The sequence below is a fragment of the Manihot esculenta genome, chromosome 10, assembly GCF_001659605.2.
Source record: "Manihot esculenta cultivar AM560-2 chromosome 10, M.esculenta_v8, whole genome shotgun sequence".
In the NCBI taxonomy this organism is placed as follows: Eukaryota; Viridiplantae; Streptophyta; class Magnoliopsida; order Malpighiales; family Euphorbiaceae; genus Manihot; species Manihot esculenta.
In genome coordinates, this window is record NC_035170.2 from 9,461,547 (window position 1) to 9,477,858 (window position 16,312).

Consider the following 16,312-nt stretch of genomic DNA (forward strand, 5'->3'; position numbering starts at 1 on the left):
ATCTATCCTTTTAGGGACTAGATCCCACACATTGAAAGCGCGTGGCCTGACCTTATTGTTGAACATTTTGGACATCTTATTTCTGTAAACCGCCATTCTGATTGCGACTTTTTCTTGCAAGGATTCTACTTGATCCAAATTGAATTGCATTTCCTTAGAGTTCTCCGAGATCTCAGGGTGTTGTGTCTTGAAGTTACCTACTTGAATTTCCATGGGAATGATGGCCTCGACCCTGCATACAAGAGAAAATGGCATTTCTTCTGTAGCTGTTCTGGGTGTGGTTCTGTATGTCCACAGTATGTGGGGCAACTCCCCGGGCCAGTTGCCCTTAGCTTGGTCAAGCCTTTTCTTTAAACCTTGTAGAATGGTTCTGTTTGTCACCTCAGTAATACTATTGGTTTGGGGGGTGATAGGTTGAGTTGAATCTTAAGTCAATTTTTCATTTCTTGCAGAAGTCTTTGAACCTGGAGCTTGCAAACTGAGTTCTATTATTAGTGATCACTATCTTTGGTATTTCGAATCGAGTGAATATGCTTTCACTAACGAAGGAAATCGCTTGTTGGATGGTGATGGACTGTACTGCCTCAGCCTCAGCCTCAGCCTCAGCCCACTTATTGAAATGATCGACCACTACGATTACGAATTTTCTTAATCCGAATACTTTAGGGAAAGGGCCAAGGATGTCTATCATTCACTAAAATAAAGTGTTGTAGTTTAGTAATTGGGAAAGTTATATATATTTGAATTCCAAAACTGCAAATTTATAGAGTTACAGTAAAATTTAGAATAGCTAAAAACTAGTGACCACTACTGCCACTTATTGCTTAACAATTAAACAAAAAATCTTGCTGAAAATCAGCTAAATAATAGAACAATCCTAAAGACCAGGACTACATGGAACATGTCCTGATTCACTTGCTAACATTCTCCTCCTGGATCAGGAGCTGCATACTCCCAGCTTCTCTCTGAGAAATTCAAATCTGCTAACATGAAGTGATTTTATAAATATGTCTGGGATCTGATTTTCTGTGTTGCAGTACACTAACTTCACTTCACCACTGTTTTGGACTTCTCTCAAGTAATAACACTTAACATTAAAATGCTTAGTTCTTCCATGGAATGCTGGATTTTGAGATATAGCTATGGCAGCTTGGTTATCTACAAATATCACAGTGCTGTCATCTTCCTTCAACTGCAAATCCACCATAATCTTCCTAAGCCATAGTACTTGATTAGCGGCAGCTGCTGCTGCTACGAACTCAGCTTCCGCAGTTGATTGTGCCACAATCTCCTGTTTCTTAGAACACCAAGAAAAACACCCTGACCCAAAAGTAAAACAATAATCAGAAGTGCTTTTCATATCATCAAAGGACCCTGCCCAATCACTGTTAGAATATCCATGAAACTTGAAATTCTGACTTTTATTGAATTTAACGCCATAGTCTTGAGTTTCTTTGAGATATCTAAGTACACGTTTGGCTGCCATCATGTGTATTTTGCTGGCACAATTCAGAAACCTGGATAGGACACTTACAGGATACAAAATGTCAGGTCTTGTTGTTGTAAGATACATTAAACATCCAATCAGGCTTCTATACACTCCTTAATCAGTACATTCAGCTCCATCTTCTTTCTGCAACTTCTCTTTTTGATTCACTGGAGTATTCACGCTTTTGCATTCACCCATTCTGAATCTCTTCAGAATTTCCTTCAAGTACTTCTTTTGACATATAAAAATTTCATTCTGAACTTGCTTTATTTCCATTCCGAGAAAATAATTCATTTCACCAAGGTCTGTCATGTCAAAAACTTTCATCATCTCTTGCTTGAATTCTTCAATCTTTGCAACATTATTACCTGTAACAAGCAAATCGTCTACATAGAGAGAGATGATTACAATTTCAGAATCAACCTTTTTAACATACAAAGTTGATTCACTTAAGCTTTTTTCAAAGCCTAATTTTAGCAAATAATCATCTATTCTATTGTACCAAACTCGTGGAGCTTGTTTTAACCCATAAAGAGCCTTTTTTAACAAGCAGACCTTTTCTTCATGTCCGAGCACACTAAAATCTTCGGGCTGCTCAACAAAAATTTCTTTTTGCAAAATACCATTCAAAAAAGTCGATTTCACATCAAGCTGAAAAAGCTTCCAATCTTATTGTGCCGCCAACGCCAACAGTATTCTGATTGTGTCCAGCCTTGCTACGGTGACTCGCGGTTGTCGAAACCGGTAAAAAATAACCTTTCTGGTTATCAACAATTTACAACTGCAGATAGTGGTGAAAGGATCGAATCCACAGGGAATTGAGAACTCACCTATTTCTCTTTTTATGACCAAGAAAATAAACTAGAATAATAATAAACTAAAAATGAGATAAAAACTGAAAGCGGGATCAAACGAAATAAACTGAGATTGGGATAAAAAACTGTCAACAAAATAACAGGGGGGTTTGAGATTGATTGTAATAAACTAATAATAATAATGGAAAGTAAATAATTAAATAAAAAGTAATTAATAATGAGAAAGCTCTATTTGAAGTATTGGATCCACTTTAGTTGTTGGGATTGATCACAGACACTTTGTTCTTTTGGGTTGATTCAATAGATTAGTTATGGAGATGGAAGACGCTTCTCACCACCATTATCTCTCCTTATGATTAAACCAATTAGGGAACGTCCTCTAATTAATTACTAATTAACAAATTGCCAAGGAACGTCCTTGGGTCTCAGGCATCAAAACAATTGTCAATTGCATTAAAAAATAGAGAGATACAATCCTAACTACCCAAACGTATGGAGATAACACTAGATCATACAATTTCCTTGGGTTTTATCCCAAGTGTTCTCATGTAAGAATAATCTAAGCAATTACGGACTTAAATCATTCAAACTAACAAATAATTATTTTGCAATCAAAAATCAATGTAGATCTCAATAACAAAATAATATAAAAATTAATTATGAAATTGCATAAATATTGAACTCCCAAAAAATTAAACAATATTTAATCAAGTCTCATAACCCATTAATCAACTAAAGTTTCAACCAATATTCAACTAGATCAAAGAAATCAGCCACTCATTGATTGAATTAAAAATAGAAAAATAAAAGGAAAAAGAAAAGAGAAAAAACCGAAGGATGGAGGTGGAGAGCGCCCTGCGCAGAAGCTGTGGAATTGCCGAATTCCTGGAGAGAATTGTAAGTCCCTGTGTTTGGCCGCTTACGGTCCTTTAAATAAGTGCAGACGAGCGCCCTAATTTGGAAACACCAACGATGTCCATGTGCACATGTGTCCCTTGACCGTGAGTGTGAGTTGAGGAATTGCTTTGGTGGGCCATGTGCAAGTGAAGGTGCGCGAGCTTGGTCCTTGTGCGAGTGGCGGTGCGGGCCATTTGCGTGAGTGGGAATGGTCCACATGAAGAGTTTGTGAAGTGCGGGCCCATGCGTGTGAAGATTGGTGAAGGCTTTGGCGGTGATCCATGTGCAAGAATGGAGGTGTGGGCCATGGTTGTTGTGCGGGAGTGATGTTGAGATGGGAGTCCAAGGTGGAGCCCATGTGCGATTATTCCACGTGAGGAGAGCTTGGGTTGTGTGTAGGAGTGCTTCGGCGGGGTCCATAGTCCACGCGAAGATTGGTGAAGTGCAGTGGCCCATTTGCGTGAATGCCGTGCGTATGCTTGGTTCCGTTGATGAGGAGCTTCGGTCCATTTGGGCGTGAATTGATGAAGTGCGGGCATGGGCCGTCCAATTGCGGGTCCAAGTGCGGGAATGGACTGATCCATAAGCGGGCCCAAAAGCCAAGTTGCTTAATATGGATCCAATTTGATAGGCTTGCTCTCTTTTGCTCCAATAAGGCAGTTTTAGGGGGATTTTCTCCAAATAATCTTTTTACACCGTTTTTTGTAAAATAATATTCAAAGCACTAAATTAAGCAGAAATCATATAAATATTTATCAATAATATTAATATAAAATGGACTAAATTATACTCTATCAGGAGTAAAAGTTTCAAAAAAATCTACTCCCCAAATTTGTGCATAGTCCTTCACCACTAGCGTTGCTTTATGCTTGTTCAATGAGCCATCAGGATTTAGCTTTGTCCTGAAAACCCATTTCATCCCAATTATTTTTCTATCTTGAGGTCTTTCTACAAGCTCCCATGTTTGATTTTTTTTTTTCTATCATAGCCAGCTCCTTCTCCATTGCTTTCACCCAATTTTTGTCAATTTTTGCTTCCTCATAACCAGCTGGTTCAAAAACAGTAACGTTGCACCTTTGATAAATGTCTGAGAGTGTTCTTGTTCCCCTGACAGGTTGATCATCTTCTAGTTCATCAGGAATAAAGGACACAATTTGTTTTTTTATTTGAGACTCCTCATTCCAGTCCCATTGTTCACTTTCAAGGAATTGAACATCTCTGCTGGTTATAATTTTTTCTGTCCGAGGAAGAAAAATTCTATAGGCTTTAGACACCGAACTGTAACCAACAAAAACTCCTTCTTCAGCCTTCTCATCAAGTTTGTCTCTTTTTACCTGTGGAACATATGAAAAACAGAGACAACAAAAAATTTTAAGATTGGTTAAATCAGGTTTGACTCCACGCCAAGCTTCATATGGAGTTTTCTTTCCCACTGCTCTTGTAGGCAGTCTATTCAGCAAGAAAACAGCAGTATTTGCTGCCTCTGCCCAGAATTTTTTTGGAAGATTTTTCTCATGCAACAAGCACCTAGTCATCTCCATAATGGTTCTGTTTTTTCTTTCACTGACCACCATTTTGCTGTGGAGAATAGGGGACAGTGAGTTGGTGCTCAATTTGAGCTTCTTCACAAAATAAATTGAATTTCTTCGACATATATTCAGTGCCATTATCTGATCTAATGACCTGAATTCTGCAACCACTTTGGTTTTCAATCCAATTTTTAAACTTCATGAAAATTTCAGCAACCTCCGATTTAAATTTCATAAAGTATATCCAGCACATTCTTGTTAAATCATCAATAAAGACTATGTAATACCTGCTGCCATTTAGTGAAGGAGTTGACTGCGGACCACATAGATCAGTATGAATTAGCTGCAATTTCTCTATAGCTCTCCATGTAGATGTTCTGAATGGAAATCTAATTTGTTTCCCAAGCATACAAGCTTTGCAACTTGTGAGATGCTCCTCCAGGTTTGGTAGACCTCTTGCAAGATCATTTCTCTGCATGAACAGCAAAGCTTGATGATGAAAATGCCCCATCCGTTTGTGCCAAGTGTCTGCGAAAGTAAATTGACACGGAAAAGCCATTTGCTCCTCCTCCAAAGGATTCAGAGAAAAACTTCTTTGCCGCATCTTAATTCTGAACAATTCTTGACCTCTAGGATCAGAGATCAGACACATTTTATTTTCAAACACAAGCTTGAATTCTTTCTCCAACAACTGTCCCACACTTAGCAAATTTTGGTCAATTTTAGGAACATACAGAACTTCTGAAATTATTTTAATATTAGTAGGTCTTTCAATGGCTACCGCTCCTTCTCCTTCTCCTGTGATGTAATCTCCATTTCCAATTCTGACCCTTGAACTTGCAGATTTGTCAAGCTCTCTGAACAGCTCCTCACAATTGGTCATATGGTTTGTACAACCACTATCAACAAGCCAATTTTTGCTTGATGTCTTTGACGCAAAACATGAAGCAACAAAGAGTTGTTCTAACTCTTGTTGAGTTGCAACTTGAGCTTCACCCTGCTGCTGTGTTTCTTTCTCTTTGCAAATTATCTCTGCATACCCAAGCTTCTTACACTTTCTACATCTCATGTCAGGCTTTCTCCAACACTTGTAATGAGGATGGTTTTTTCTACCACAATACTGACAATGAGGGAATTTTCCTCCTTTGCTGCTAGTGTTGGAGTTGCTTTCAGTGGTAGCATTTTCTGAATTGCCTGCTGCTCCTTTCTTTCCTCTCCACTTTTTGTTTTTGTCTCCAGAATTCTGCTGCCATTTGGCTTGCAACGTTCCCTCCGTGGTTCCTTCTTGTCTCATCATTTTTCTTTGTTTCTATGCCTGCAACGCACTTACTAATTCTGCCAAACTGATCTTTGACAGATCTTTAGTATTTTCCAAAGAAGCAATAGTTGCCTCATATCTTTCAGGTAAGGATACAAGTATTTTTTTGAACAATTCTATTGTCCATAAATTCATCTCCAAGTATCCTTACCTTATTTGCAATGCCAAACAGCCTCTCTATATACACTTTGATCGTTTCTGACTCCTTCATTTGCTGCATTTCAAATTCCCTAACCAGATTCAGCACCTTCATTCCTCTTATTCTTTCATCTCCTTTGTATTCTTTCTTCAGAAAATCCCAGATGGCTTTAGCTGAACCAAGTGACATGACCTTACTGAAGATGTTAGGAGAAACTGTAGCAAAAAGACAATTCTTCGCTTTGGATTTTTTAGTCTTTTTCTCCTTGTGTGTTTTGATCTGAGCCACCGTTGGGTTTTCTGGTAAAGAAGGTACCTCATAATCCTCCTCTATAGCATCCCACAAATCACACGCTTCCAAAAAGGCTTCCATTGTTACTGTCCACACCTGGTAGTCTTCTCCATCAAACACTGGTGGAGCCACCACTGAGAAAGAACTCTCTCCTTCCATTAAAAAAAAAATTCCTTACAGCAGTAGAATTTTAGATAAACACTCAGAAAAAAAACTCACAAGTCACTCAGAAAGAACTCTCACAGATTCCGTAAGAAATAGTGCTCTGATACCACTGTTGTAGTTTAGCAATTGGGAAAGTTATATATATTTGAATTTCAAAACTGCAAATTTATAGAGTTACAGCAAAACTTATAATAGCTAAAAACTAGTGACCACTACTGCCACTTCTTGCTTAACAATTAAACAAAAAATCTTGCTGAAAATCAGATAAAGAATAGGACAATCCTAAAGACCAAGACTACATGGAACAGGTCCTAATTCACTTGCTAACAGAAAGGCTAGGGACTCCCCATAGCTGCCTGCAGTTCTTCTAGAGTCCTAAGAATGTTTGTATGTACTTGACATCTTTGATACCTCTGGACAAGCTATTTCTCATTTTGCATTATCATCAGCCAACAGAATCCTTGTTTGAATTCTTTTCGAGCGATTGTTCGGGCTCCTTTATGGCTCCCGCAATCTCCTTCATGGATATTCCTTAGGATTTTTTTACCTTCCTCTTCTGTAACACACCACAACTATGGGTATGTTGAAGATCTCTTGTACAACCAACCATCGATTAGTTTGTATTTGGAGGGCTTCGTTATTACCTATTTGGCTGATAGCTCATCGGATGAAAGTTCGTCTTGTGTCGATAATTTTTATACTAGCATCATCCATGACTCACCCTCTTTTATAGGAAAGGACTCTTCCACCTTCGTTTATGGGGTGTGCAATTTCTCGAATTGAAACGGTTGGGTCAGGTGTTGTTCTTCCACCACTTCTATTTTGGCTAGAAGTTATGCTTCTTCATTGTTGCCTCTGGCCAGCTGGCAGAGGTCGCAGCTGCTCTGTTCATCCTTGATCCTTTCCATTAGGGACACAACCTTTTTTGTATTTAGTAAGATTTGGTTTTTGGACTTTGAATTATCCTTGATACTGATTAATAACCAATTGTGAGTCACTAAAAATAATAAATTTTTGTATATCTATTTTCTTGATGATTCTTAGGGCCATTATTATAGCCTCATATTCGGCTATATTGTTGGTAGCACTGAAGGTGAACTTTGTCACATACCGAAACTTTATACTGATTTGAGATTGCAACAGGATCCCTAACCCGGAACCACCAGCCCCACAAGCTCCGTCTGCTTAGACTTTTCATTCCTCTATGGTTGACTCGCCTTTTTTTCATTCCTCTAAGGGTGGAGTCATTTCCGCAACAAAATCAACTAGCACTTAAGCCTTCATTGCCTTTCTCGGAATATACCTAATATTATAAGCTAATAATATTATTGCCCAGATGGATAGCCGCCTCGACAACTCCAACCTATGTAGAACCTTTCCGCAAAAGATAATACGTTCTGACTTCTATGGTATGTGACTCGAAGTATGGTCGTAACTTTATGGTTGATATCAAAACCACAAATGCCAATTTTTTTAGAGAATGGTAATTCAACTCTACCCCCTTTAACACTTGGCTGGCATAGTATATTGGGATTTGCTCTCTAATGTTTTCACGAACAAGTACCAAGCAAACTGTTTCTTTGTGTCACAGACAAGTATAGAAATAAAACTTTACCTTCAACAGACGGGCTTAGCAACGGAGGGGATGATAAAAAAATTTTCAGACTTTCAAATGCCCATGCACATTCCTCTCCCTATTCAAACTTACCTTTGCCTTTTAAGGTTTTGAAGAATGGGAGGCACCTTCTGGCTAAGTATGATATGCAACAATCCAAGGCAATGACTCGACATTCAGCCTTTGTACCTCATTAATGGTTTTGGGTGTTTCCATATTTGGATGGCACTGATCTTCTTAGGGTTTGCCTCTATACATCTTTCCGATATTATATACCCTAGGAACTTTCTAGCTTTCACTCTGAAGCTATATTTTTCATGATTCAGCTTCATACCCGCCTTGTCCAGGACGTCAAAAATTTTTTGGATATCTTCTGAATGGTCTTCCAAGAATCGGCTCTTTACTACCATGTCATCCACATATACCTCTATTGCTGATCCCACCATTTCTTTGAATCATTTCTAACATGAGCCTTTGGTACGTTGCCCCTGCGTTTTTTAATCCAAAAAGGATTACTTTGTAGCAGTAAACTCCTTCATTTGTTATGAACGCAGTCTTCTCTGCATCCTCGGTGTCCATCATGATTTAGTGGTATCCTGAAATGGCATCAAAGAAAGAGACAACTACATAACCTGAAGTCGAGTCTACTAATCTGCCGATAGACGGTAATGGGTAATGATATTTTGGACATGCTTTATTCAGGAAAGTGAAATCCATGCACATTCTCTAATTTTCGTTAGCCTTCTTTACTAGGATTGCATTGGCCAGCCATATGGAATACTGGACTTTCTTTATCAATCATGCACTTAAAAGCTTATCAACCTTTTCTTTGATCACTTGTTGCCTCTCTGATGTGAACTTTCTTTTCTTTTGTTGGACTGGTTTGGCGGTCTTGTCAATAGATAACTTATGAGCGATGAGAGTCAGGTCTACACCTGTTACATCTTTTAGAGATCAAGCGAAAGTAGTTACTCGGCTTTTCAACAACTCTATTAAATGAGCCTTCATTTTCCCGGTTAACGCAGTGCCAAATGGCACCTTTTGCTCCCCTACCTACTTGGACCTCCTCTATCGGGTCCACGGGTTTTGGCTTCACATGAGATTTCGGCTTCTCCAATAAGTCGATGGGCATGGTTGCTTTTCTGAGACTTTTTACAGGGTGTTTATATTCTTCTTTGGCTAATCTCAGACTGTCTCAAACCACTGCTATTCCCCTTGGAGCTGAAAGCTTAAGACATATAGCACCCATATTAATAACAATACCGTGGCAGTTTAGGACTGGACGACTAAGTATCATGTTGTATGCAAATGAGATGTCTACTATCGCAAACTTTGCATACAACTTTCGCCTATGCTTTTTATTCCCTAGTACCAGGGGAAGGTTGATGGTACCCAACACTGCTACGATCTTATCTCCTAATCCTACTAAAGGGTAAGAGACTCTGATAAGGCTGTTTTTATCCAAGTCTAACTTGTTAAAAACATTTAGGATGAGAAGCTTAATGGAACTACCTGTATCCATCAATATCCTCCTTACCTCATATCAGTTTAGGAGGATCTTAACGATTAACAGATCGTTTTGGAAGAATCTGATCGTTTTGTCAGTGGGGCTGAACTTTACCTCTTGCCTGGTCCATGGTTCTTGATGGACAAATAGGATATCCTCTACTATCCATTTATTTTTTCCTTTACTTTTATCAGGTCCTCCGGTGATGACATGTACAATTCCAGCCATTTCTAGAAACATGGAAGAAAAGCTCCTTCTTTAGAGAGAAAGAAAATGATAAGAGCCCGTTGTGAATCCGAATGAATAGAAAGAGTCCAATGGGTTTTTCGATAATGAAACCAAATGATATTGTGGAAATTAGATTAATGACGTGGCCGGAATGAGACTGTGCCATAATTGTCCAGAACCTGCAAGAAAAACAATGTGAGGTGGCTGTGAGTACTCACAGTAGCCACTCCGACGCTCAAGTCAGCATACTGGAGAAGAGAATGGATGTAATAAATGGTTTAAAATTTTAGTACAAGATAATAGCATACATTTGTCTCTATGATGGTCCTCCTTTTTATACTGCTAAAAATAGAGATGAATGTGGTATATTTCTGATAATCTGGCGGTAATGCGGTCGTCTACTTGATACGAGATATCACCGGCTAATAAGTAAAAATCCTGCGATTATAAGCGTAAGTCTCGCTTTGATGAAGAAATGGCGAATTTTTCAGTGACGACCCATGTGTTTGTAGTGTCTAGATTTTTCACTTTTCTTACGGGTCTAGTCCTGACTACATGGCCTTACATCATTGTGATATTTCACGGCCATCTTTCAACGAATATCATGTAACATCAACTATTATTTAAAATTTTTCATTTAATTATTTTTTAAAATTTAATCATAAAATATGATAATATTTTCCAATTGTAATATTTGTAATTTATGTAATCTCTAAATTATATTATATCAATCATATTTTAAAATCATATAAACTTTATCATTATTTTTATATATTAGCCTTTATTTTTATATCACTCTTATACATAAATACTAAAAAAATATTATTATACCCAATTTTTTTTTATTTTTTATAAAAATTTAGTAGAGATTATATTTACACTTCTTTGGTATTTGAATATTTTTTGAACCGAAAAGTCAACTATAAAAATAATTATACTATAAGAAGAAATTTGTACTATCAACATCTTACATAAGCGTTGCAAAGGAAAGAAAATGAGTTTTTCATGAAGCTTATAACACTTTTAGAAACAACGAATTTGTTTGAATAAGAAGAAAAAAAAAGTTATACATCTCTATAAGACCGAAAAGAATGCTTTGTTATAGAATTTTTTCTGATTTTATTTATTATATTTTTATCATTATTTTGAAATATTATTATACTCTTAAATAATATAAATTGTTTAATAATATCAATAAAATTTTATTTTTTTATATTTAGTATTAATTTTTTTAATTTTTTTAAATTTATTTATTTTATAATGAGTAAAAATATCTATAAAGTACGTAAAAAAACTAGTTAATTAACTATTTTTAACTTCTTATAAATTTTTTTGAAAATAACCTTCTTATAAATTTTAATTAATTTTTCTATTAATTTAGCCCATTAAATATTAAAGAAAAATTTAAAGTAATTTTAATATACATGGAGTAATAAACAATAAAATTAATAAAGAGATGATTATCGAACAAAAGTTAAAAACAAAAAATATTAATTAATATTAAATATATATCCAAAAATATTAGTAAAATAAAAAAAATACAAAGTTTTCCTAATTATTCTGTGTACCGATTTTTTAAATTTGAATCGAATTGAAAAATTAAATCGAATTGAAATTAAAAAAAAATCGATGGTTTAAAAACCAAACCGTATCAAACTGAATTTATTTTAATTATTTAATTTTAATTTTAATTTTTTATGAAAAAACTGTACCATAACCGAAGTAAAACTATATCAAAGTTATATTAAACTGAAACCGTATTAAAAAATTAATTTATATATATATTTTTAAATAATTTATAATAATACTATAATTCCAATGATATATTTAATAATCATATAATTTCAATAAAATTACACATAATTATAATATTATTTACTTATTAAATATTTTTTGTTATTTTATTTAATTAATTTAGTTAATTAATTATAATTTATTATAATTAAATAAATTATATATATATAATTATTATATATATTTATAATTTATATATATATATAATTATTATATATTTTAGTTAATTAATTATTAAAAATTTATAAGGGTTTAATGTAACTAATTTAATCCGTTAATTATATTTCATTTTATTTAAATAAATTATGCTATATATTATTTCCATATTAATAAAATTTATATTAATAAAATATAAATTATTAAAATTAATTATATATATGTACTTGTAATTATTATTATTAATAATAAAATATAATTTAATAAAATTAAAACTAAATTAAATTAAAATAATGATGACTATTTAAGAAAAATATTATTAAGTTATACTATATAATTTTAAATACTATATTTTTATATTAAATTATATAATTTTATTATAAAAAAATAAAAAATTAAATATTATAAAAATATAAAAACTCATTTAGTTTGATTTTATTTTTTGTGAAAACATTGCAACAAAATTTTTAGAAATTTTATTGGAAAATATTTTATTTTTTTTATTTTAAGAATTTAAAAATTATAATAAAAAAATTATATTATATTTGATTATTTAATTTCTTTATATATTTTTAATGGAAATTATATATTGTGGATATTTAATATTATTTTAAAATTAAAATGTGAGATTTGTTAGTTTGATATAAATAATATTAGTATTATGCTAAAAGTATTTCATTCAATTTTAAATTTTATTATAAAAATAAAAAATTTATCAAAACTATAACAAAAAAAAATTGATATTAAAATCGAAAAAGAATCGATATTAGTGATTAAATAGCAGTATTAAAATTTGATTTTGATTTTAATTAAAAAATTTCAAGAAACTGACTTTTAATTCGGATTTTGATTCCTACAAATAACTGTGGTGAAACTAAATCAGAAACTGGAACTGAAATCTATTTTTATAGATTTAATATTATTAATTTATCATATCAATAAAATTATACAAATTATATTAGTGATTATACAAAATATACAAAGTTTCAAATATATATAAAAATTCGATTTTGTATAGTATACAATATAGAAGAGGGTTGTCAAATATTTATATAATATTAAGAAATTGGCAATAGATAAATCACAATATAAATTTTAATTTTTAAAAATAAAATTTTCAAAATATATAAATGAAACTAAGGGATGAAAAAATCAAAATAATTTTATTTCAACCATTTTATAAATTCAAAACAACATAAAAATCTATAAAATTAATAGAGAATGAACCCAATAAATCAATCTAATAAATTAAAATATCAAAAATTAAAAATAATATGTTTTTAATAATTAATAAAATTAGAAGCTTTTAAAAAGGAGAGGCTAATAAAAAATTTAAAAAAAAATATTCTGAGTTTTAATTACATATTACTTGACTATTAAAAATACAAAAATTGTAAATAAAAGTAAAATTTTTAATATTATAGTTAGTTTATAAAAGTAAATGAAAAATAATTTTTTTTAAAAAAATATTTTTAGCTTTTAATTATTTTCTTAGAAAAATTAATTTTAAAGTAATAAAAAATTAATAGAATAGTTTTGCATATAAGTAGGATTTAAAACATTTTTTAGATTATTTAAAAGTTCTATCTCTTTCTAATAATCCTATATTCACGTGTGAAATCAATTAACCACCCCATATTTATTTTGATAGTAATTTTTTTTTGGTGGTAAAAATTAATTTACATTGATAGTACAAAACGATTATTTAATGTAAATCATGAGTTATTACCACACAACAGAGTCATGGGAGTGAATATGATTATGGAAGAACAAGAAGAAGATGAAGCAATCGCTATAGCTATTTGAGCCCGTCTAAGCATTTGGGTTTTTTTCGTTTCTCTTCCTCAAATTTAGACTCCAAATTTCTTAATTTCTATTGGAATCAGTGTTGCAAATCACCATCAACATATCCTCTAAGAAATAAAATTCATGCAATTTTGTGAAAGTAGGGAGAGAGAGAAAGAAAGAGATGGGATTATGCGTACAAGCTTCTTCTTCATACACGGGTGAGTAGAAATTGAGAGCTTACTCAAGATCGAGCCCATGGACGAACCCGATGGCGATATGGAAGTAACCTGAGATTAATGTGGGGTGAGATTGAAGAATATAATGGCTCACTTGAGATTGCAAATCACCATGTACGGCATATGATGGCTCCGCTGAGGTCGATGTGGGTGTGTAGGAATTGATGATGATGATGATGATGATGGACAAAGAAGAGCTCACTCGATATCTTCGCTGAAGTAAGGAGATTAATCTAGTGGAGCATGCAAAGCATGCCATTGAAGCATCATCTCCATTATTGTCAAGCTCCGCAAGAATGAAATGTTACTCTTAAGAGAGATTTCAGTAGGAAAGTGAGGGATTTTCTTAATCAAAGGTTAAAGAGGAAGGGCAATTTGGGACTTTTAAAATTTTTCTCTTTCCTTTTACCAAGACTTTAAGGAAAAAATGAATTAAAAATAAAAAAAAATTAAAATATAGAAATATTTTAATAAATTTTTAAAAATATAAAAATTAAATTGTAAATAATGATAATACTTGAAACTAAATTGTAAGTTTTTTTAATAACATCTAAATTAGTACTGCTTCTCAAGAAGAAGTTTTGTAATTTTAGAATTCTTTTCCTAAGAAATATAAACTAATTTAAAGATTAATTATTATTCCCTCTTACTTCAATTAGAAGTTTGCGAAATTTAAGCTAATAATTATACTTAAGAAAAATTAAATAAATACATAAACAATACAATTCTACGATAACATATGGGAAAATAAAATAATTTTTATTAACTTAAAGCATCTAATGTATCCGTCCTTTTATCGTATTTGGTAACTTTATCCTTTATTTTTCATTCACTGGCTTCAAGCATGCAGGTATCTTTGAAAATTTAGATAGGGTTAAGTGAAATTTTTTTTTTATTAAATTTAATCAGAGCTTTTTTGCCATGTCTTTTTTAATATTTGAAGTTCTTAAAAGGGCATTACACAGTTAGAAAAAGACGGTAGAATTTGAATCGAAAATTCTAAAATCGAGCACGGGTATAATCAAACTAGGGCTACAACGCTACAATGTACAAATCCAGAACCCATGCTACGCTAGTGATAAGATTAACATCAAATGCCTGCAAAATACAAAACTAATGCTCTGCTTTTTTCTTAATAATTTATATGTAAGAAAATATTTTTCATAAAGATACTTTTTAAAAATAATTATATTTTTTACTATTTAATTATAATATTTTAGAAAAGATGCTTAAAAATTTATATATAAAAAATTTATGCATATTAATAGGTTTCACAAAATCTAATAAATGATTCTTTGAAGTAAATATGTTACTTAAAAATGACTTATTTTTTTTCTCTGATCAGAAAAAAATATTATTTTATTAATTAAAATTTTTAAATATTCATAAATAAAAAATATTTTCTAAAAAACAAAGGAAGGTTAAAGCACCGTTTGTTTTGTGAAAAATATCTGAAAAATAGTATTCTATTTGAAGCACTTAAAAAAAATTAAAATAAATCGTTTTTACAATTTGAAAATCTTATTAAGAGAATTTTATATAAATTTATTAATATTATTTATTTTTATATTATATAAAAAATAAATTATTTTATTAAAAAATATATTTGAAGTACAAATTATTTTCTAAAATAATTTATTTATTTGATCATCAACGTTTTCGTAACAGGCCCTAAAAGTGCCAATCACATCAAGAACCAATACATATACCCATTAACCAAATTAGAAACCTAAACAAACCAATAATATACGCATGCTGGGAAGTAAAGTAATTTACCATCGAGTACCTTTATTTTGATAAACTTAGTTATTTAGTCCTTTTCTTTTTAAAATCTAATTAAAAATATATATATTTTTTGTATTCTCGTAGTAACCTATTTGCCTTAAATACAGTCCTATTTTATATAATTTTTTTTAAAAAAAAATTAAAATTTACTCAAATACATAAACCTAAGTAGTAATTTACCCTACTTAAAGAATCGGGAACAGTAAATAATAGGTGGTGAAGGCCTGCGAGATTGGTGGCTTATTAAAGGAGACGAGCAGTGAATGGTAGCAATTAGTAATGCTGTGCTAGAGTTGACATACAAGCAAATATCAAGTTGCAGTTTAAGCTTTATCCTTTTGGGTTCATGCATCGGATTTCAAATCCGCATTGCAAAGCAAAATCCTCAGAGACCATTCAATCATCTTTGGAAATAACATGAAAGATGACCTCTAAAAATCTGTTTCAGGAAAGCATGTTGGCTAAGTTTCAATGTGACTTGGTTGGACCTGCCTAATTCTCGAGCAACCATGAAAGGCAAATTGCTTCTGAACTCATTTAAGTGCTTAAAAAGAGAAAAC

At 32.3% G+C, this 16,312-nt stretch overlaps 1 protein-coding gene across 1 annotated transcript; it reads right to left on the minus strand.

Annotated features, from left to right (window-relative positions):
- Window positions 1-6,130: 6,130 nt before the first annotated feature.
- On the minus strand, window positions 6,131-6,637 carry LOC110624172. The gene has a single exon (XM_021769290.1). The coding sequence runs from the start codon at window positions 6,635-6,637 to the stop codon at window positions 6,131-6,133; it is 507 nt and encodes a 168-aa protein (XP_021624982.1).
- Between the last annotated feature and the right edge of the window lie 9,675 nt (window positions 6,638-16,312).

Bases quoted from the DNA above. Each gene is read 5' to 3' on its own strand.
- LOC110624172 (XM_021769290.1), bottom strand. From the start codon at position 6,637: ATGGAAGGAGAGAGTTCTTTCTCAGTGGTGGCTCCACCAGTGTTTGAT.